This window comes from Erinaceus europaeus, chromosome 2 (assembly GCF_950295315.1).
Source record: "Erinaceus europaeus chromosome 2, mEriEur2.1, whole genome shotgun sequence".
NCBI classification, from domain to species: domain Eukaryota; kingdom Metazoa; phylum Chordata; class Mammalia; order Eulipotyphla; family Erinaceidae; genus Erinaceus; species Erinaceus europaeus.
In genome coordinates, this window is record NC_080163.1 from 65866623 (window position 1) to 65890541 (window position 23919).

Consider the following 23919-nt stretch of genomic DNA (forward strand, 5'->3'; position numbering starts at 1 on the left):
CAAAATGTGGTTCCAAAGATTAAACCTAGAGCTTCAGGGATGTAAGGCCTGAACTCTACCTACTGGGCCACTTCTGTACCACATGACTAGGTTTTTAAAAAATATTTATTTATTTTCTCTTTTTATTGCCCTTTTTTTATTATTGTAGTTCTTGTTACTGATGTCGTTGTTGTTGGATAGGACAGAGAAATGGAGAGAGGAGGGGAAAACAGAGAGGGGGAGAGAAAGACAGACACCTGCAGACCTGCTTGACTGCTTGTGAAGTGATTCCCCTGCAGGTGGGGAGCTGGGGGCTCGAACCAGTATCCTTACGCTGGTCCTTGAGCTTTGCGCCACATGTAATTAACCTGCTGTGCCACCACCCAACTCCCATGACTAGTATTTTTAAAGCCTCTTGATAGTCAAATTAATAGTTATATTTTGGTCAAGTGTTTTCTCTTTTGGCTATAGATATTGGGTTCTCAAAAAAGTCATGATGCATTTTTGCATAGAAAAAAAATACATCATGACTTTTTTCCAGCAACCCAATGATAGAGCAATAGTAAAACACACAAGTATACCAAGTACTGTCAAGCATTTTATATACGGAATTAATGTAATTCATTTGTATAAGTGCAAAGTATGTGGTATTAGTTGACTTGGAATCCTAATGTCAGCTGATAATGAATTCATTTCCATCCACCCCCAGTCCCTTCATCTCTTCAGTTATAGGTACCTGAATGTGTTGTCTGCCTTTAAAACTAAACTGTGCCTCTTCTATTTTAGTTTGATCTCATAATTTTAATCCCTCTTAATGTATATAATTTAGAGTTCTTTGTGAATCCTAGAAAGTAATGAATAAGTAAAGGAGGAAATTTGGTCAAATCTTAATTACATGTATGTCAGTGTATCCTTAAGTGTTTTTATGTTTGTTTGAATTATCTTTTAGGCTCAGTAGAAAAGAAGCAACAAAGAAGATCAGTTCGAACCCGTTCTGAGTCAGAGAAATCCACTGAAGTTGTGCCAAAGAAGAAGATCAAAAAGGAGCAGGTTGGCTTCCTACCTGTAGAGAGTTAAAACATTGTATTTGTAAATGTTGTGGCTTCTATTGCTATCTTAAAAGAAAGAGAAACTTTCCATATACCAGGTTTCCTTTCTGGACTATCTTATGCTTATGTCCTGATGAATTTCGGTGCCCAGTTCTGACACTATCATCTCTGTGATTCTGCTTCAAGCATTTTCACAGAAAACAGGCTTCAGCAGGTGGAAAGCCAGTGGTACAAGACTTTTAAAGAATTCCTCAAAATTATTTTGAAATAACTGTTATCAGCAAATGATTTCATGTTTTGGAATCATCACTGGGTTCTTTTTACTTTGATTTTTGCTAAAAACTGCCGGTATATATGGTTTTTATTTTAAAAAATCAAATTAATTTAACTATAAGAACTATATTTAAGAAACAGATAATCTTAGATGATCTGGTTTTTCTGTTATCACAGATTTTTTGGAATGTTATTTTCCACTGGAGTCATGACGCTCACCTGTTCTTGGGTTATCAGTTAAACACTATATAAGTTAAAAAAAAAGAGAGAGAGAGAGAGAAAATGGGAAGGGCATTTGAATGAAAGACCTTAAACCAGAATGATCAATACAGTGTAATACACATATTAAGTAGTTAACTTTTCAAAGCAATTTTTAGAAACCATTGCACCTTTAAGTCCATGAAGTTTTTTCTTAATTTTTTAAGTGAAAGAATATCATTTTTACACCCAAGACAACTGTTAACTAAAAAAAAAAATTTAATTCTGAATATTAGTTCCAATAAGCTATATATTTTTAAAATCACTGAATATGGAAGAATAACAGCTTTTCTATTTAAATCATTTCCTTCCTAATTTTAAACTTCCAAACTTAAAAGGTGACTTTGTGGGGACACTATGGTATCATCAAATATGTAAGACAGTTTCCCCAGAAATGTTTAGATAAAATTTAATAATTTACTAATTTGTCATTCATTTATCATAATTAACTTTCATGCTTAGGAAATTATATTCCAAAAAATCTTCCGAAGAGCTTACAAATCTACAGTATTCATTACCAAAATGAACTTGTGATTTTGCCAGCTGGTTCCAAAATTCAGTCTGTGACCAGTCAGTTTCAAATTAATAATGAATACAAGAAATGGGACAAATTGTTAATGCCACTGTGTCATAGTTAGTAGTAGTAGAATACCAGTGATTGTCTAGAAGATTTTATATTTGTATAACTAATTGTATCTTATAAAAGTGCTTCTGTTGTATGTTTTTTTACCTGTTGTAAAAATAATAAAAGATTTTTTTAAAAAGCTTAGAACAGTCCTTAAATATTTACAAAACGTGTTTCAACATGCATATTCACTACACCTAAAAGAAACATAAAATTCACTTCATAGTTTAAGCAGGAACTCCTCCAAACAGTATCCTTTCTTTAATTCTAATGGTTCAATCCTCAAATTACCACGTGTTTTACATATACATTGGCAGAATAACTTCTGATCTCGCTCTCCTAATGTAGGATCAAGATACTGTTCATAAGACACTCAAGAAAGTGCTTTTGCAATATCACAAACTTATTTTCTTAAGTTTGTACTAGCAGCAAAAGTATTGAGCTTCCAGCTGTATGGAGCCCTGTAGCACTCTCTACAGAGAGGGTCCTGATTCCCAGCAACTTAGCTGTGAGTGCAGGCGCGGAAGGGTCTTAAAGTGGCGTGAGTTACATTAACCTGAGTATCATAGTAAGTAAAAATTTATCCTAACGTCTTTGGGGCGGGAGGGGTCTGTAGCAATATTGGGGCTGATTGCACAAACAACCCCTCTGCCTCCCAGACACCGAGGAAAGTATTCTTCTCTTCATGTGCCAAGGGAATGGTGGGAAAAGTCTTCCTTAGAGAGCATGTGGCTATGTGTTGTCACTTGGTATTCAGAGCAGGCAGCTAGGATTTAACCCCACCTGACCTTAAACAGAATTACCCAGAAGATGGAACTGAATTCAGATATCAGATACATTAAGCACTCATTACCACTTAGCTTTATGACAGTATTATTTTTTTTCACTGTTAATTTGGAATGAAAAAATAATCCTTATTAATGCTAGTTATTTTTCTATCCAAACAGGTTGAAACAATTCCTCAGGCTACAGTGAAGGCTGGATTACAGAAAGGTGAGTTATTGCAATATGGCTTTGCATTTCCTTGATTAAAACCAGTTTTAATTACTTATTTGTACTTCATGTATTTTTGTTTGTCTCTGTAAATCATTGTTGTTGCTCTTCAGTCAATAATTTGTGTGAAATTGCAGAATTCTCTGATGTGCACTCACGTGTGTGTGTGTTTGTGTTGTGTTTATGTGTGTGTGTATGTGTGTGTGTGTATGTGTGATTTAGAGATACCTTATTCTGTACCTCCATGTGAAAAGTCATTTGTTTTGGTAACTGGAGATCACCGTGTAGATTTGATACTGTTTCCAACTTTTCTGGGGTTTCACTGGTTTATAAACTAGGGATGTGACGAATCCACTTTTTTGGTATTCGACTGAATACTGAATAGTAGCTATTAATGTTTGTCAAACATGGACAGTGACAAATCAGACAAGACACCCAATTGAAAAAGAATCTTGCCACATTTATTTTTGCAGTGCTGTAAAATCTTTTTGTAAATTAAAATGATTCATAGCATATTATGGCCATTATTAGATGACCTATGCAGATATATTTGAGATATGCACAAAGTTTAAGAAACCTTAAACTTAAATCTGTTTATTTTGTGTGCAATTTGACTACAGTACAAACTCCATAGCATAATTCGTGTGTTTTTGGTGAGATCATTTAAACTGTATTTAATACCCGTAGTTAATACTCTGGGCAAATTGCATTATTTAAAAAAAAAAAAAAACACCAGCCTCTCTGCATTCTCGGGGAGAAGTCTGCAGCGATGGTCTCCGTGGAGATCCTCAGCAGAACTGAACAGCCTCTCGGAGGGAACACTGCTTGGCGGAGCTCCAAGAAAAGACATCGCGATCGCTGCGAGATTAGGAGGCCTGATTGCGTTGTGTTTCCACCATTCCACAGGGTCGGCGGACCGGGGAGTGCAGGGCTCTGTCAGATTCAGTGACAGCTCCGTCTCCGCAGCGATTGAGGAAACTGTGGACTGAGATTCCTGTACAATTTCATCCCAGAAACTCCAGACTTGTAGTCTCCGTGCAAGATTTCTTTGTCGGCGGCTCGATAAATAAACAGTTTCATTGTTTTCAGTTTTGATTTGCCAATCATCAATATTGGCTTTTACCTGCCTGGTTTCTTCAAGACTCTGAACAATTGCTTTAACATTCAGATGATTTTTTTTCTTTTTCTTTTTCTTTTTTTTTTTGTCTGAGCTGGATGGGTACAGCTTGAAATCATGGGTCCAGCCTAAAAAAAACCCACCGTTTAACTTACACTGATCAATTTCAACATGGACTGTTTTCTTTTTGTTGTTTTTTGGTTTTTAAATAAAGCATCATTAATGCACATCTGCAGGGTTTTGCCAAACAGCCCAAACTGTATACATTACAATCATTAAAAGCTCTTTTTAAAATATATATAGTAGTGCTGTTATCATGGACAACAGCTTGGCAGCTGTCTTCGACAGTCTGTCTTTTTTTCTATCATTTTCAGAAACTCATCGAAATTTGCGGTACCTGTGTTTCCCTTCGAAAGCCTCCCAATACAGCACTCCCATTCCTCTGTTAAAACTCTTTGTTAATCCAGTGATCTTGTAGGCCAAGGAAATATTTTGTGGTGGTGTTCTGGGTCCATACACCAGCACTGAAGGAGATAGATTTGTGTATTTGTGTTTTTTTAATCAGCGTTAACATGGGCAGGCACCCTCATTTATAGATGTAAGGAAATACTCAGTGAAAAAAAAAAAAAAAACTTGTAGAATGGGATGTGATAACAAGGTTCCAGTAATCTGAGCAGTTTAAAGAGGTCCATATCCTCCACCACAGAACATGGCTATATATCAAGTGCTGCTCTCACTCAGCCAATGCGGATCTTCCTGGCCTTAGGAGACTTGTTTCTCCATGGTCTCTTCTGGACTGCATACGTTCACCATAGCTTGCTGGGCTGACATAGATGTCTTGTTTGTTGTATGGAAATTTGGGGGGGAAATATCCACAACACAAACTGGGTTGAAATATTAACCGTTTCCTTGGTTCCTTGGTATTCACCGTGCCTGATCTCACATTTCATCGTGGCTGTTTCTGTATAGCCTATCCTGCATTAGCTCAAGAGATTGTTGCTTTGTAACTTTTTGCACTATTGTTTTGGCTGGATTTGTATTACACACAGTTTAAAAAAAAAATTTATAGTATTCTTTGCTTTTTTTTTCCCCCATATTTATTCCTTCCCAGACAAATTCCACAGAGGCCTCTCATCCAGCTCTTTGTGATGTGGCTGCACTTGAACATTGATTGTCCATTTATAACTTTCAGCAATGTGCCTAATAAACGGCATAGCATATGTAAACGTGCTGCAGCACTTGTTAACGGTCACAATAAATGCCACTTCACCAAGGAAGTCTCAGATGAACAATTATGAACATCCAAAACTTATTTGTGGGGGACAGTAATCAAGTGAATTGCAAAATTCAGGGGGAAAATGGCACTATCCTTGTACGAATCGAATACACATCAAAGATTTGTCACATCCCTAATAAAAACAAGATGGAGATGTCTCTGCGACATTTGTAAGCTACACAGTGTGTTGGGTTTATGTCTCTTCCCCCCTCCAAATTGAATAGTTCTTTGGTTGCTCCAAATCAATCAACTATCATGAATTTTTAATAGAATTGGTTTCTAGGTTGGAATTTGGGGGTATGTTGACTGAAAAAAGCTTTTTAACAGGAGCATTGAATTAAATGTTTTACTAGAGCTATTGTAATTCTATCACTATCAGGAAGGTCAGAACTTAACGAAATTTTGACTTGTGACTTCAGTGTTACAAAGTTCCTTTTTCACACTACAGATGAGTCTTGGGAAAGAAAATATTCTCCCACAACAGAAACTAAAACAAATTAAGCACTATTTTAAGATTAATTTCAGTATGTTATATTAAGGTGCCAGCGAGATTTCAGATTCCTGTAAGCCTCTAAAGAAAAGGAGTCGCGCCTCAACTGATGTAGAAATGAATAGTTCAGCATACAGAGACACATCTGACTCCGATTCTAGAGGACTGAGTGATCTGCAGGTAAATATGGTCAAGGGTCTGGGCAGAGTGGGCTTTTTTTTTTTTACTTTTTTTTTTTTTTTGTGATATCAAGTAGCTTAATGCTTGGGGAGGTGAGGGAATTTTTTTAAATATACATGGGATTATTTTGTAATTTATGAGTCTTCATTTTCTTGATCTCATAGAATAGAAATTTTTTTTAACTTAATTACAGTTTTTCTCAAAATACCTGGCACCCAAGGTGTTTAGAAAGAAAGAAGTTGTATAAAGTTTGTTGTTGTTGTTGTTGTTTTATAGCAAATCTTAGAGGATTTTTATACCTCCTGACTTTGAGGGAAATTTTTGGTTTTCTTAAAAATGTGCTGTTTTCCACATAGGTAGGCTTTGGAAAGCAAGTTGATAGCCCTTCAGCTACTGCAGATGCAGACATTTCTGATGTGCAGTCTGTGGATTCAAGTTTTTCACGAAGAGGTGGAATGAGTAAGAAGGACATTGTCTGCCAGGTAGGCCAGCTACCTATTCCATAGCATGAAACAGCTGCTATAGTATTCTACTTAGAATGTCTCTATTCAGTTGGAGAACATAGTACCTTTATAAATTATGATACCACTTTAAGACTACAGATCTAAAAGCTCTGTCTCTTTCCTCCCTTTTCTGAGCTCCAGTACTTACTTACAAACAAATGCCAGTCTTCCTGTGTTACTCTGTTATTAAATTGAAATAAAAGGGAGGTGTCTGAATTCAAAAACACTTTATTAGTTTTAAGTTGGTATTAACTTTTTCAATGCATATTTACCTTCTTTTGAAATACACAGCTTTGCCCTGGGAAGAGAATTTAAAGTAAGTAGAGTTCATAAAATAAATCATAAAAATAAAAAAAAAATCAAGTAGAGACTTTGAAACTTTATGTGATACGGAATGTGGAAATAGTTCCCTAGTCAAGTCATTCTCAGGTGAGAGACAAGGCCGACCTATATCAGTATCATTATGACGTTTTTTGAAGTACAAAATCTTAAGCCATTCCTTAGGCCTACTGAGTCAGAAATTGGGAGGAGGGACCTAATAATCTGCCTTAAACAGGCTCCGTAGGTGGTTCTGGTATCTGCTGGAAATTAAGAACCACTGCTTTATCCAAATCAATCAGTCTGTCTTTCTCACCATATTACAGATCTGTGAAAGCACTGGTGATTCTCTTGTTCCTTGTGAGGGAGAATGCTGCAAGTACTTTCACATGGAGTGCCTGAGATTGACATCACTTCCCGATGGAAGGTTTATCTGCACAGAATGTAAAACCGGTAAGCTTAATTTATTTTAATAGATACAGAAAGAGGGAATGCTCAGTGCCACCATCTCTCAGAATACCTAATTACCTTAACTCTCACATTCTTTCCCATAGGCATTCAAACAAATTAAGACCATTCAGTAATTAGATTTCCTGCTATCAAAGAGTAACAATACTTTTGTTAGATCTCCTCCACGTGCCTTTTCATAAAGTGTGTCAAGTCATCAAGTTACATCTATTTTATTTAATGAGCTGTACAAATCATGTAGATTCTTTGTCAGATGGATATAAGATTTTTGTGTTCAAAAATTGATGTAAAACTTCTGCCCTTTTCATAGACTAAGAAAAGTGTCAATCGGGAGTCAGGCTGTAGCGCAGCGGGCTAAGCGCAGGTGGCGCAAAGCACAAGGACCGGCATAAGGATCCCGGTTCGAACCCTGGCTCCCCACCTGCAGGGGAGTTGCTTCACAGGCGGTGAAGCAGGTCTGCAGGTGTCTATCTTTCTCTCCTCCTCTCTGTCTTCCCCTCCTGTCTCCATTTCTCTCTGTCCTATCCAACAATGACAACAACAATAATAACTACAACAATAAAACAACAAGGGCAACAAAAGGGAATAAATAAATAAGATGTCTTTAAATAAATAAACAAGATGTCTTTAAAAAAAAAAAAGAAAAAGAAAAGTGTCAATCACAAACTAGAGCCTGGGCCCGGGTGGTGGCGCACCTAGTGAAGCACATATGTTACAAGCTACAGCCAAAGAGTGATTGTTTTTTTTTAAGGAGAAGATGAAACTACTATAGATGGTTGTTTTTTTTTTCTTTCTGTAGATTGTTTTTGAAATGGGGGGGCGGGCTTGGATTTACTATATATTTGTCTTCTCCTTTATAACACTAGTCCCATCACTAATTGTTTTGAGGCCTTTGCTACTAAAATCTTAACCATATTTTAAGTTTAGGTAGATACTGATTATAGCCCAAGTAAAGCAGCTTTGATTTTCAAACATATGTTGTTTTGCTATTTTTCTAAAACAGCTTTGACTGAAGCAAGTCTTGGTTTTACTAAGGTAGGATAGCATTTGCTATTGTTGAAGAAAATACACTTAATTTCACAATGAATTGTTAAATGTATACCAAGTTGTTAGTGGGGACTATGATACTGTAACAACATTTTTAAAATTCACATCCAGAAAGGCAGTCATTCATGATGGTTTTGTGCCAGCTGTTTTTAGGGTTTTGGATCACATTATAGTTATTAGAACTCTTACCCTGTGACTTAGGAAACCTAATATGCTGAGTATCTGGCACTTGAAATCCTGCTTTTATTGCTGGAGGTCCACATCTGTGTTGGCCTCTGTTGTTGTTTTAAAATAAATAAATAAACAAACATTTTAAAGCCCTTTATAAACTAGCACCTATCAAAATAATTTACAGAAAAAGAAATATACAAGTTTACAGTTCTTTATATAGACATGATTCTGGTCACAGAGAACAGAAGCAGAATTGTTTTTTCAACCTCTCTCATGCCTCTTTAGATAAAGCTGATGAGGACTGGGGTTGAGTGGTGGCTGACCTAACTAAATGCACACATTACCATGCACAAAGTCCTAGGTTTGAGCCCCTACTCCCCACCTGCAGGGGAGACATTTAACAAGCAGTAGAGTAGGTCTGCAGGTGTCTTTCTTCCTTTCTCCCTCTCTGTCTCCTCCTCAATTTCTCTGGCCTCCAGGAGTGGTGGATGCATCATGCAGACACTGAGGAAAACGCTGATGGCAGTTTAAAAAAAGGGGGGGGGTGGGGGCTGGGCAGTAGCGAAGCGGATTAAAGCGCAGGTGGGGAGAAGCTCAAGGACTGGCTTAAGGATCCGGGTTTGAGCCCCTGGCTCCCCACCTGCCGGGGAGTTGCTTCACAAGCGGTGAAGCAGGTCTGCAGGTGTCTTTCTCTCCCCCTCTCTGTCTTCCCCTCTCTCTCCATTACTCTCTGTCCTATCCAACAACAATGACATCAATAACAACAATAATAACTACAACAATAAAACAAGGGCAACAAAAGGGAATAAATAAATATTAAAGAGAAAATGAACCAGACATCACTCTGATACATGTGCTGCCGGGAATTGAACTCAGGACCTCATGTTTGAGAGTTCAGTGCTTTGCCCACTGTGCCACCTTTTTCTCCTTTTTTTATTTGAATTCTCACCGGTGTTTGTTTTACCCTTTTAAATCTGCTTGCTTGTCTCATTTTTTATTCAAGTAAAATTGGTTTATAGCATTATAGGTTTCATTATATAGATTTCCTATCTCGGTTTTTTTTTTTTTTTTTTTTTTTTCCCCTTGCCATCAGGTTTGTCTCTGGGACTCTATATGGGCATGGCTCCACTGCTAACAGTAGCCATTTGATTTTCTTTTTCAGATAAAGGGTAAGGCAGAGAGAGAGAGAGAACTAGAGATACCACAGCACTACTCTCCCTGCTTTCCCCATGCAGGACTCCCATATGATAATCCTGGACTCGCACCTGGATTGTTGAACATGGTTAATGTGTGTGGTCTTCCAAGTGAGCTGTCTGTCAGCTCCCCCAGCCTTATTTTTATTGAACACTTATTACATGGCAGGTGCTACTAGTACTAAACATTTAATCCTGTCATTTAAATATGATCCTTATAACATTAAATCAACAATATAATTGTTTGCATTTTACAGAGGCTATAACTGAGGAATGTTTTATTGGTAATTTTTGTCTCCTGGACCTAGAGACCCCACACATTCACAATTCCACTACTTCCCAAGGATTTTGTTTGTTTACTTTCAATTTCAGCTAGAGAGACAGAGAGGAGACCAAGAAGGGGAGATAACACTGTACCATGCCACATTTGACCCCTTAGGCTTGAACACAGGTCCTTGTATATAGTGATGTGCATGTGCTACTGGTTGACCTATTTCCCAGTCCTGGAATTAATTTTAGTATAGAGCAAGAAATAGAGATTGAAATATAACTAATTATCAGCTACCCTAGCAAAAATTATTAAATAATTTTTAATTTTTTCAATGCCTTTTATATGTTACACTCTTTTTTAACTTTTATTTTTAAATTATCTTTATTTATTTATTGGATAGAGACAGCCAGAAATCAAGAGGGAAGTGGGTGATAGAGAGGGAGAGAGACAGACACCGTGTACACACCTTCACCACTTGTAAAGCTTTCCCCCTATAAGTGGGGACTGGGGGCTCGAACCTACTAGGTTCTTGAGCACTGTTACATTTGCGCTTAAACATGTGTGCCACCACCTGGCCCTGTTTTACTTTTTTTTTTCTCCCTCCAGCATTATCTCTGGGGCTTGGTGCCTATACTTTGAATCTACAACTCCCAGCAGCCTTTTTTTTTTTTTCCCTGTTTGTTTCCTCCCGCTCTCCCTCCTTCCCACTTTCCCCTTCCTTCTCCTTCCTTCCTTTGACTTTTTTTTTTTTTATTATTATTTTTTTATGGAAACAGAAATTGAGGGGGAAGGGAGTGATAGGGAGAGAAAAAGACACCTACAGCACTATTCTACCACTTGTGAAGCCTTTCCCCGGCATGTGGGGGCTGGGGACTTGAACCTGGGTTCTTGTGCAGTGTAATGTGTGTATACCAAGCCCCTATATGTTGAATTTTTATACACAATGGTAAAGTCTCTTTTGGAGATAACTTTTTGGTGTCAGTAACTGCTTTTTTAAAAGGAATATATTTAGGGCTGGGGAGACAGCAAAATGGTTACACAAAAGACTTTGATGTCTGAGGCTCCAGGTTTAATCCCTGATACCACTACAAGCCAGAGTTGAACAATGCTCTGATTAAAATAAATAAGTAATAATAAAATAAAAGGGTGTACTTTAGTCAGATTTTATGTAACCTATGTTCTTCAACCAATTTTCCAGGACAGCACCCATGTTTTTCTTGTAAGGTAGCTGGCACAGATGTGAAGCGCTGTTCTGTTGGTGCTTGTGGGAAATTTTATCATGAAGCCTGTGTCCGCAAATTTCCTACTGCCATCTTTGAATCAAAAGGCTTCCGCTGTCCTCAGCACTGCTGCTCTGCCTGCTGTATGGAGAAAGATATCCACAAAGCAAGTAAAGGTAAAACAGCTAAAGAAGCGCATGCTATGTATTACCTGCGTTGTTATAGAGAATGTAGCGTCTCCCCTCTGTTTAGGTGTGACTATAGCAAGTCAGCCACAATAGATAGCATTCTTCTTCTTCTAGTGTTTGCCCTTCTTCCGTAGCCAGTCAACAGCGTCAGGTTGAGCCTGATGTAAAGTTTCGAGACCTCCTTTGAATCTGGAGAGGTGGCAGTCGTTGACTATGTGGGTCATAGTCTGTCTGTAGCCGCAGGTGATAATTAGACTATAGATTCTAATTTGAGTCATGAGAAGAGAACTCTGTATACTCAAGTAGGAACCATATAGGAAACCAGCATCTCTCCTATAGTGGAACATGATTTTGTTGTTGTTTTGTTTTGTTTTGTTCCAGTGTATAAGGGCACAACAGTTAGAGACCAATAGTGTAGAGCTAAACTAATAAAGAAAATTATCTTTTCATACTTTACCTAATTTTACATGAGAGCTGAAACAAATCCAACTCTGAAAATCTTATTCTGTATCCTGAATTTGACTGGCTTAAAAAAAAAAAATTGAACTCTGTACCTTATTATATAGATTCCTTTTTGGCTTGCATTTAAACAGGTCGCATGATCAGGTGTTTGAGGTGTCCCGTAGCCTATCACTCTGGAGATGCTTGTATCGCTGCTGGGAGCCTATTTGTGTCCTCCTGCATTCTCATCTGTAGCAATCATTCCAAACGGAGCAGTAGTTCTTCAGCTGCTATAAATGTAGGCTTTTGTTTCGTTTGTGCACGAGGTGAGTATCAGGGTGTTCTCCTTATTTCTTTCTCAATTTATTAACATTTGCTCTTTAGATTTTTAATAATATAGTTAGAGAAATTAGCACTTAGAATCTCAAACTAATTCTATTTATAACAGTAGACACCCAGATTGTGAGAATATCAATCCTTCTGTACATTAAACTAAAAGTTGCAATTTTAATAATTTGGTTTTATAGATACATTCTAGTGTTCATATGTGGAGCACCAAAAGATTGTTCCTTTATGTAAATAGTTCTAGTCCAAGTATACTCTTCCCTTCCCATGTCTTGTTCTTTAATCCACAGTTTTTAACTGATCAAGAGGCAAGCACATTTATTTTTCAGTTGTTTATGTTGTATTTTATCATGTTTTGATCTAGCATTAAGGAAGGTCTGATGGGATGCAGCCAGTACAACATATGTGGTTGTATTAAGAGCCAGCTTTGTTGGCTTCCTTATTTGCCAACTGTTGAGAATCCAGTAGGCAAAAAGATTGGTCAACAAAAACAATATTGTGTGGTCCAGGAGGTGGCGCAGTGGATAAAGGATTGGACTCTCAAGCGTGAGGTCCAGAGTTCAATCCCCGGCAGCACATGTACTAGAATGATGTCTGCTTCTCTCTCCTCCTATCTTTCTCATTAGTAAGTAAATGAAATATTTAAAACATATTGTGTCCCTAAGCAGTGTCAGTGAGTTTATTTTGTAATAAATTAAAAAAAAGCTTCTTTAGTTGTATATATTAGAATATCCAGCTTTATCTCAGCTGTGTTACAATAAGATAATTTTTAGTATTTGGTACAGATTTTAGAAACAAATTTCTTTTCCTCAAGTGCACTTTACTCTTTTAAAAATACATTTTCTAAACTTCCCTTATTGTGAAATATCTGAAAGAACTCTATGGCAAATCAGGCCTGTTTGATTATATTTAGATGATACTGAGGATACTGAAAGAGACAATCTTTAAATTTGGTGAAAATACTGAAACTGTTTCATATTTAATGTGCTAGAGAACGAACCTGGTGCATTACAATACTGTCAAAAGGTCTCTCCAGCCCAGTTTCACTCCATATTTTGAGAATGAGACATCAGAGCACTGCTCCACCATTCTAGTGGTTGTCCCCTTGGTGCTGCATATACTGGAAACAAATTTGGGGCCTCATACATGGCAAGGAATGTAATTTTTCCTACTGACCCATCTCCTGGGTCCCTAAAATACTGGGGTTTTGTTTGTTTAAATAAGATTTAAGTAGGATAATTGATATATCTCAGGTTGCTTTCCTTTTGTATCTTTCATGGTTTAAAAATAGAAGTTGGGAGCCTGACCCCTACCACAACTTCTGTGTTGTGATCTCTTTCTATCTGTTTCTCTCTGAACAACTTGGTCTGGAGAGGTAAACTCACAGTGATAACCATTTACAACAACAACAACAAAAAGTTAGGTAGTAAAACATTTAAGTACATTTTAAATTTTGTAGCAGTCCCTGGGCCCATTGTATTTATTTTGTAAGCATTGGGGCTGTTTGTCATTAGAGGGAAGCATTGTGTCTTCTTTTTTTTTTTTTTAATTTATTTTTTAAAAATATTTATTTACTCCCTTTTGTTGCCCTTGTTTTATTGTTGTAGTTATTAATGTTGTTGTTGATGTCCTTGTTGGATAGGACAGAGAGAAATGGAGAAAGGAGGGGAAGACAGAGAAGGGGAAAGATAGACACCTGCAGACCGCCTGTGAAGTGACTCCCCTGCCAGGGGCTCGAGCCAGGCCCTTGTGCTTTGGGCCATGTATGCTTAACCCGCTATGCTACGGCCCGACTCTCAACACTGTTTTTCTAAGCAATTACCACTGTATCTTATTCTGAATCAGTCTAACATGGAGGAGGAAGAAGTCTAAAATGTCTCATGCTATACCGAATCACATGACAGAAAGAATTCAATCAACAGAAATAAAAGGTCACTACTGTTATCTTTCCATCTGCCTATCTCAAAGAAAGTAATGATAAGATGATGGAAATTTGGAATTACCACTTGAATGGCTAGCTATAGAAGACTTAAACAGATGCTTATCAGTGATAACATGAGTCTTCAACACTTTCTAAATGTTTTATTCTAACATCTGGGTGCTTTTACTAGGGGTGTGTGTGTGTGTGTGTGTGTGTGTGTGTGTGTGTGTGTGTGTGCGCCAACATTGTAAGTATGAAGTTTATAGCTATTGTGTTGGCTTGCTTTTGAGTTCATTCTTAATCGAGCATTAGTATGTAGTCAGAGTTGGGGAGGTAACATAGTAGTTATGCAAAAGATTTTCATGGTTGAGCTTCCTAGGACTCAAATATAATCTCTGTCACCACCTTAAGCCAGATTTGAACAGTGTTCCCATTTTTTTTTAAGTATATAATCAACATTTTCTCTTGCTATTTTGCATTCACTTATATAGAATGGGTGTTTCCGGGTGGGTAGGAAATCTCCCATTGTCAAGGAACCTGGTCTTTTATAAAAACTCTTTGTCAGTTTGCTAAATTTACATTGTAAGCCTTGTGTAAAAGCTTGATATAATGTAAATGAAGAGGAAACCCATATTTTAGCAACAGAATCTATGTATGGGGGGGTGGTCTTTTTATATTTTAATTTAACTTATTTTATGGTGGTGCTAGGAATTGAATCTGGGACCTCAGGGCCTCAAGCATGAATGTCTTTTGCACTACCATTATACTGTCTCCCCAGCCCCTTTCATTTTTTAAAATATTTAATTACTTTTATATCAGAACAGATTATCACTCAGCTCTGGCTTGTCGTGGTGCTAGGGACTGAATCTGGGATCTCTGGGGCCTGAAGCATGCAAATTTCTGTCTCTAACACATTGAGGTATCTCCCTGGCCCAGTATCTGTATTTTATCAGTTTGGCAATTATTTTGAAAGCGTTACTGTACTTAAGTGCCTATTTAAATATGCACTATTTAATTTCCAAATATTTGACTGTCAACATTTGCAGTAAGCAGGAACTTTCATTTTCTTTCCCAGAACACTATAGAAATGTATTCTAAATAGATCAGATGATGAAATATGAGAAAGTTTAAAACAAAAGTTTTTCAAAAGTAAATAATGGGTTCTACCAGTATTTATAGAGGTCTCTGTTTTGGAAAGAACTCTTAACTGGAATATATTCAGACATTAAAAGGAATCCTTTAATGAAACTATAACCTTCTTTTGGCTTTGATTATTGCTTCATATAGAGCTTTTACCTCAGAGAATTTTTCTCTTAGTTCTTCGTTATTTGTTTAAACCACTAAAGTAATTCCTAAGGACTAAAATGTCTAGAAATATTTTTAGAACTATTTCAAGGTTTAGAGGAAGATTATTGCTTCGTGCTCATTATGGTATCATAGGATATGTTCAGTCATATTTCAGTGTTGTAGATATTCTTTAGCATTACCTTTCATCTAGAATGTAGTATAAAAGTTACATAATATACTGTGCCCTTTTTGAATAATAATTTTGAAAAAGATTAGGATTTTAATTTTAATAATTTGCTTTGCAACTATAAGTCAAACTCTACTCTCTGAATTACCACAGTTTTCTAGGAAGCCATTTCTCCATTTTATATGGATGAGAACACTGAAGCACAGATTAATGACTTTTTTTAATACTTAATTTAGTTTCCCTTTTTGTTGCCTTTGTATTTTTGTTGTGGTTAGTATTGTTGTCGTTGTTGCTGGATAGGATAGAGAAATGGAGAGAGGAGGAGAGAAAGATAGATACCTACAGACCTGTTTCACCGCCTGTGAAGCCCCGGGCTCAAACCGGGATCCTTCACTGGTCCTTGTGATTTGTGCCACGTGTGCTTAACCTGCTGCGCTACCACTGAATTCCCAGATTAATGACTTTATGGACATCACACTAGTTCCGAATGACCAGCATTTGTACCTAATCTTTCTTATTTTAAAGCTCATGCTTTATATTATACCTCTCTATTATGAAATTCTATATTACACCTCTCTATATATGACATTAATTAAATGTGATTTAAATGTTTTTATATTACTACTTGTGAGCAACCTCAGGTTCCATTCTGTCATCTGGAACAAATTTATTTTATTTATCTTACTTTTTTAAACCAGAATACTGCGCAGCTCTGGCTTATGGTGATGCAGGAGATTGAACCTGGGACTTTGGCATGAGAGTCTCTTTGCACAGCCATAATGCTATCTCCCCCACAAGATGTGTTTTTTAAATCTGTCTCAGTATTGGCTAATTAGCACTAAATAAAGATAACATTACAGGACTGGTAAGATAACTCAGTGTGCTGCTTCACTGTGTGTATGACTTAGGTTTGAGCCCAGCCCCCACCACATTAAAGAAAACTTCTACACTGTGGTATCTGTCACTCTATTTTCTACCTATGTCTAAATAAATAAATAAAATAATTTCACATTACATTAAAAAGTAAATGACTTTCTCTCTGCTGAGGTGGGCCTGTCAACATGTGAATAAAAAGGCCCTATCACTCATTCTTATCCTGCCCCCCCCAAAAAAAAAGTAAATGACAATCCCTTTTGAAAAACAAATGTTTCCCTCTTCTCAAAATCATCTCGAGGTGCAGGGTGGCAGTGCACCCAGTTAAGCTCACATACCACCATACGCAAGCCCCTGCATCCCATTTGTAGGGGGGGCACTTCACAAGTGGTGAAACAAGTTTGCAGGTTTCTTTCTCCTTCTCTGTCTCCCCTCCCCTCTCAATTTCATTCTGGCCTGTCAAATAAAAACAAGAGTGGGGGGTAGGGGGGAAGAAAAAGCAGAAAACTTGGCCACCAGGAGCAGTGGATTTGAAATGTTGACACTGAGCTCCAGTGGTAACCATGGTGGCAGTTAAAAAAAAAATCTCAGGGCCAGGTGGTGGCACACCTGGTAGAGCGCACATGTTACAATGCACAAGGACCCAGGTTTGAGCCCCTGGACTCTACCTGCAGGGGGAAAGCTTTGCAAGTGGTGAAGCAGTGTTGTAGGTGTCTGTCTTTCTCCCTCACTATCACCCCCTTCTCTCTCGATTTCTGGCTCTCTCTATCCAATAAATAAAGATAATTTTTAAAAGTTAACAAAAATCTTGATAAACCTATTGTCATTTCTATTGTAAGATCTTAAATCATTGTAAACTAACTAGTAACCAAATGGGGAAATTTTCCTGATTTCACCGTATTTTAGCTTAAAAATCAAATGTAAATATATAATAAACTTAAGTGTAAGGAAGGAGAGAGAGAAATGTCACAGGTGAGTTAGTGTAGATACTAAGTTTTCTTCCAAATGTAGCCATATTGGTAGATTTAAAAAAAAAAAAAAAAAAGATTGTTTATAAAACCCCTAAGTTGGTAATCACTTTATGCCATGACAGGGAAATATTTAAATTAATTTGTATTCTTTCAGTAAAGTTTAACAAGTTAAGGTTCCTCTAGAATCATGAATCATATTGATAGAAATAAGCTTCATTACCTGGCAGAGAAAGCTAGAATTTGGTGATAGTGTATCTTAAGATAAGGCAGGGGTCCAGGTGGTGGCACACCTGGTTGAGCACAGGTGTTTATAATGCGTAATGGCCCAGGTTCAAGCCCCAGGTCCCCCACCTGCAGGGGCAAATCTTTGTGAGTGGTGAAGCAGTGCTGTCTTTCTTTCTTTATTTCTCTCTCCCTACCCTCTTGATTTCTGGCTGTCTCTATCCAATAAAGACAGTGAAAAAATTAAAAAGGGAGAGGAAAAAAAAAAGAGAAGACTAAAGGGAGCAACTCAGTTTTTCCTTTGAGTCCTACTTGATACATTGAGAAGGGGGGTCAGGATCTGTCTCCACACCTTTTCATAATTCTTACATCTAGTAAGTAGTTAAGTGGTATATCATTTTGTTCTTTGGAGAGTACTTTTAAATATTAAGGAATGATCATTTGGTTTTCATAGGGTATTTTCTGTCTGTTGTCAAATGCAGTTTATATCTTCTGATTAATTTGGAGCTTCTGTAATATGTAGGCTCCTAAATAGAAATAAGACATTAAATAGCTTAAGCTCTTTTTTAATCACTATAGAAAGTCTTCCTGTCAGATCTTTCTTTTTTCTTTATATTCTCTTTTTTGCCCCCTCAACTTCAAGTGCAGCTACATAATAGGTGTTGGTTTATTTTTTTTTCCTCATGGAATCATGGGTAGTTTCATTGCAGCTCATCTCTTTCTGTTTGTTTCATATAGGGCTGATAGTTCAGGACCATTCAGACCCCATGTTCAGTTCATATGCCTATAAATCCCACTACCTACTGAATGAATCAAATCGTGCAGAGTTGATGAAATTACCTATGATTCCTTCTTCGTCAGCTTCCAAAAAGAAATATGAGAAAGGTAATAATCAAAATAGTTTATCTCTTGTTTTTATTTTTGCATTTCCAATTTTTCTCTCTTTAAATGAAGGGGGGTATGCCTGTCAAAACACCATCTGTTGTTTTTGCTAAATTCTACCTTGGTGGTTGTGACTATGTCTTCATATGACTATAAAGTTATTTTTAAAAAGGGCTTAAAATAATTCCATTATTACAAATTTTACTTTTCTTAAATAAAATTTCATATTTCATATATATCTGTGGGCCATTAAAGTTGAAAAACTAAGATTGTACTTAATATAGAATAAAATCCTTGGACTTTCTCTTTAATATAATGTAAAATTGTTTTTTGTGTCAGGATAGATTAGACAATGTAATGAGTCACTAGTTTTTAAGTAAATTAAAAGATGAGTTAATGAGTAGAAGGAAAACAGCGTAATGATAGTTAATTGTTAAATTTTTATAGATATATTTTTGTTGACATGCTATGAAAATTAGCTGCCCTTCTCTTAAACATTATTGGGTAGCTGGGAAGATTAACTCAAATACTGTACATTGAAAGACCATCCTTCTAAATTGAATAAGTGTTTATGGGTAGTTTATCCATGCAGAACCAAGAGCTAAATATAAATTTCTGTTCTCACAATACATTTACTCAACTGAAGAAAAACCTGTCTTGGTTTTAAAACTATACATCCTACTTGTAATAAAGGGGGAAAGTGGTTTAAGTGATAGTGTCTTATTTGGGGAACTATTATTCCAAGGGCAAAATAAATAACCAGAAAGGTAAAGACTTTTTCCTAAATACATTCCCATTGTGATCTGGGGAGCAGGGTCAGAATCATTCAAGAATAATTCATATCCAATATCCTAAGTATATAGGTATTTGGAAGTACCTAAGTATTTGAAATTGGCTTTTCCCACACCTTTTCCTTATGTTGCCTACTTGATGTATATTTGTTCTTTATTAGATATCTGAAATGGCAACCCATAACTAATAGGTACTATAAACTAACCAAGTTGATTAGAATCTATGTATAAACTAACCAAGTTGATTAGAATCTATATTTTAGAGAGTGTTAGCTTTTTTGTTTTCTACTGAAGTCAGGCTGTATATCACTTTGCTACCACCTACTTTCAAAACAAAGATAGAAACACTTTTGATTAACTTCATAATGTAATAAAATTTAACTACCCAAGGTATTTCATTATATTACTAGTAAATGTCATACTTTCCTGCACGCACCTTTATAAAATTAGACCAGATCAGCTGTTGCTTACTTTGTTTTCTGTACTCAGTATTAACATGAATTGAAATTATTTTGAGCCCTCTTGTTTGCTTAGCTTGAGACATACTTTACTTCTTTCTCATCCTAAAGCAGTTTATTTGCATAGCACCAAGGTGAATTGTTCATATTTTTATTTTTCTGTTTCATTTGTGCATTCAAAAAAAAAGTGATGATTTTTTAAATTTATGATTCTGGGCCTGTATTTCCTCTGAAATAGGACTTAATTAAAGACTATTCTATAATGTTAAAATGTGGAGCCTGACTTCCATATCAACTATAATATTCACATCTTCTAAAGCTGTTTACAAAGACTGAGTTCCCTATTGGTCATTCCTTTCCAATGAAAAATTATGGTGAATTATCTTACTTTACTTTGAACTTATGGAAGAGTTCACTACCTAGGAGAAGAACACTCAGGCAACTAATCTCTAGGCTGAAAATTGGAGCAATTAATCCATATTGAGATTACAGACAAAGGAAAAAAAGAAAACCTTGATGATTGAAGTAAAAGCTTTTAAGCAGAGGAAATATAGTAATTCAGTTCATCACTGATTGCATATGGATTTTCTTTTTGTTTTTATGTTAATCAGTTACAAGTTTGAAAGTGTAAAGAAAGACAAGATTTTCTGGAAAATTGGTAGCACACCCTCAAAAGGTGATATGAGCATTGATATGACAAAGGGCTGATATGATGCAGAGGGCTTTTAACATTGCTTATGAGATTTGTAATCTCAATACACTCATGGGCTTATAGACCTGATTTTCAGGTGGAAAAGTGACTTTTTCTATTAGTACTAAATAACTTTGTTATATTTCAACATCAGTTGATAATCTTATTAACTTGTTGAAATACCCATCAGAAGTAATTTCTCCAGTCTCTTTTATTTCTTTGCATTTAAAAACATTTTGCTTGTTATACTAGTTTTATCCTTAATCTAGAGATCTTTTTTTAATGTATATATTTAAGAGGAGAGACTTTTGCTAGCATAGTTGGGGGGAATTTCTTGTATATGGTGTAAAGTTCTATACTGATAGTTACTTTTATGCTATAGAGCAGTGGTTCTCAATATAATGTAAGAAGGTACTCAGATAAAGGTTTTTTTTTTTTTTTTTTTTGCCACTGGGGTTGTCACTGAACTTCATTGGCTGCATGACTCCATCATTTCCAGGCCCCCTCCTCATTTTTTTTCTTGTGATAGAGGCTGAGAGCAAGAGAAACAGACACATGAGGAGAGATGCTTGCAGCTCTGCTTCACTACTCATGAAGCTTTTCCCCTGCAGGTGTTGGGGGTGGAGGGGAACATTGGGTTTGAACCTGTATGCTTATGCATGGTAACATGTGCTCTACTGAGTGAGCCACCACCCAATCCCCATACACAGAATCTCTTTTTACATTTCAGAAAATCTAAGAGAATCAGATTTGCCCAAAATAAGCCTTCATGAGTAGTACCTTTATATTTGACTAAGATTTTAACAATTGAATCTGATAATAGTAGAAGCTCTAATTGGCTCTTTGGCTAATAAAAATAAGAGATTTGCATGTTACTTTTTTTTTTTTTTTTTTTTTTTTTGATTTGATTTTTTTTTTTTTTGTGGGAGGGAAGCATGGGATTGACAAAAGTATTTGAAAACATATGGGTCCATAAGAAAAGGAAAAAGAGATCCTTGATGATAAAAAAAAAAAAGTTGCAAGCCACTGCTGTATAGCCCATTTGATTTTATCTTCATTGAAGTGGTAATCATAGTATAATCACCAACTGAGAAAGTATGGTCCTTTTGTTTTATTAATAATTTTTTATAAAGGGATTTAGTTAACTGTGACACTGGATTAAAATACAAAGGTGACCACTGCTTGCTTTCTTTGCTTTTGAGGAGAAAAGAAAGTTGCTATATACTTGTTTGAAAAATCTTCTCTCAGATTTACAAAGCTAAAGGTTTTATATACCTACTTTGTCAGATGTTGTGGGTTTTACCTGCCTGCCATGCCGATACCTCAGTAGTTCACATTGGGTGGGGTGAGGACAGGGGATAAAGTGTACATTATTGTTTTTGTACTACTGGGAAGCTTTGAATTTCTGACCACTAGAGTTCTGAAAAGGGACTGAGATAGCTAAAATGTGTTCAGTTGCTTTCTATTTTAATCCACCATTATAGATATGACTCAATCCCTTTATTTCCCCTCAATTTGAATTAAATTGAATGCATGGAGATAACTTTCTCCTTTTTTTTCTCTTTCCTATTTTCTCAGTTATTAAGACTCTTTATTTGTTTCAAGGTGGAAGATTGCTCTGCTGTGAATCATGCCCAGCTTCCTTCCATCCAGAATGCCTAAGCATAGAAATGCCAGAAGGCTGCTGGAATTGCAATGACTGTAAAGCTGGCAAGAAGCTACATTACAAGCAGATTGTTTGGGTCAAATTGGGAAATTACAGGCAAGTTTTTCCAAGGGCAAAAAGGAAATACTCAGTGGTTGTTCATACATAGGTAATCACCAGATTGTATACAAAGTGACTAGGAGTGAAATAAAACAGCACAAAGCTACTCTCTTAAAAAAGACAGGAAAAAATATATTTTGAGTCTGCATTTTTAGAAGACTGTGATGGTTATTATAGAAGTTCTGCTGTTTTATTGTTTGATTGCCTTTGTCCTTAAGTTCTGAAAATTATAGTAATTAAAGTGTCTTATATGAGTAGTGGGGAGATGTTTTCTTGTAGCCTAATAAAATTTATATAGATTTCTGATAAAAGCAAGAGTTTATATGCTGGTAAAAGTAACTCACACTGGCCCTAAATATGGTCTGTTTACTTCTATCTAGAAATCATAACTGTGCAAAGAGCAAGTTTTCGTGATCAAGAGAAATTATTTCATTAAGAAGCTGTGGTTTGGGCGTCAGGTGGTAGCAAAGTGCAAGGAATGGCATAAGGATCTTGGTTCAAGCCCCGGCTCTCCACCTGCAGAGGGTCGCTTCACAAGTGGTGAAGCAGGTCTGCAGGTGTCTCTCTTTCTCTCCCCCTCTGTCTTTCCCATCCTTTCTTCATTTCTCTCTGTCCTATCCACAACAACGACATCAGTAACAACAACAATAATAACTACTACAACAACAACAACAAAAAAGGCAACAAAAGGGAAAAAACAATAGCCTCCAGGAGCAGTGAATTTGTGGTGCAGGCACCGAGCCCCAGGAATAACCCTGGAGAAAAAAAAAAAAAGAAAAGAAAAGAATCTGTGGTTATTGAGAGAATGAAGTAAAAACTATATGGGATTGCTGTTAATGGGTTTTTTTTTTCCTTTAACATTTTCACTTTGAGTGTATTACAAGGATAGTAATATACTTAAAATTTTCTACTGCCTACATTTTGAACATATTTATCATCTTGCTAAGAAAATAGATACTACTAGAGAAAGCACAGGGGTGTTGCGCTCTCTAGTTAGAGATCTTAAGACTGAAGAAATAATGTTTATGCAAAAAGACTTACAGGTCTGAGGTACCATAGATCCAGTCCCCAGCACCCCCATAAATGAGAGCTGAACCAGTGGTCTGTGAAAAGAAATGGAAGGATGGAGGAAGAAGAGACCAAAGATCTATGTGACAAATGTCATTTCTGCAGGCTCCCTCAAAAATAACACAGAATTTGGAAGGATGACAAAACAGAGCTCAGGAAGTAGAAACCTAAGTAAAATGTATCTGTAGAATTTCAATTTTTTTTTTTATCCTGTTTTTAAAGTATGTTGCATTCTTGTCTAACTTCAAAATTTTTGTTCTTTAGTGGAGATAAAGAACATTCAGTTTTTGAAACCATCTTGCTTATTTTTCTTTTGTAACATTTAACAAGAAATCTTCAACTCCTAGTTAAAAAATTGACAGTTTGAATATATAAAGTTTTATACTACTTGGTAGACG

At 36.4% G+C, this 23919-nt stretch overlaps 1 protein-coding gene across 4 annotated transcripts in view; it reads left to right on the plus strand.

Moving 5' to 3' along the window:
- The window catches only part of NSD3 (nuclear receptor binding SET domain protein 3), a 122844-nt gene that overhangs the window by 72374 nt on the left and 26551 nt on the right, over positions 1 to 23919 (plus strand). For 2 of the 4 annotated variants that reach the window (XM_007516706.3, XM_016185388.2), the window contains exons 8-16: positions 929 to 1029; positions 3132 to 3177; positions 6110 to 6240; positions 6597 to 6722; positions 7388 to 7514; positions 11410 to 11607; positions 12213 to 12386; positions 18605 to 18751; positions 22294 to 22450. In XM_007516706.3, coding sequence (XP_007516768.1) covers positions 929 to 1029; positions 3132 to 3177; positions 6110 to 6240; positions 6597 to 6722; positions 7388 to 7514; positions 11410 to 11607; positions 12213 to 12386; positions 18605 to 18751; positions 22294 to 22450 — 1207 coding nt within the window. Of the gene's footprint in view, positions 1 to 928; positions 1030 to 3131; positions 3178 to 4083; positions 5749 to 6109; positions 6241 to 6596; positions 6723 to 7387; positions 7515 to 11409; positions 11608 to 12212; positions 12387 to 18604; positions 18752 to 22293; positions 22451 to 23919 lie in introns of those variants that run through there. The other 2 variants (XM_007516708.3, XM_007516709.3) reach the window with 2 other exon arrangements.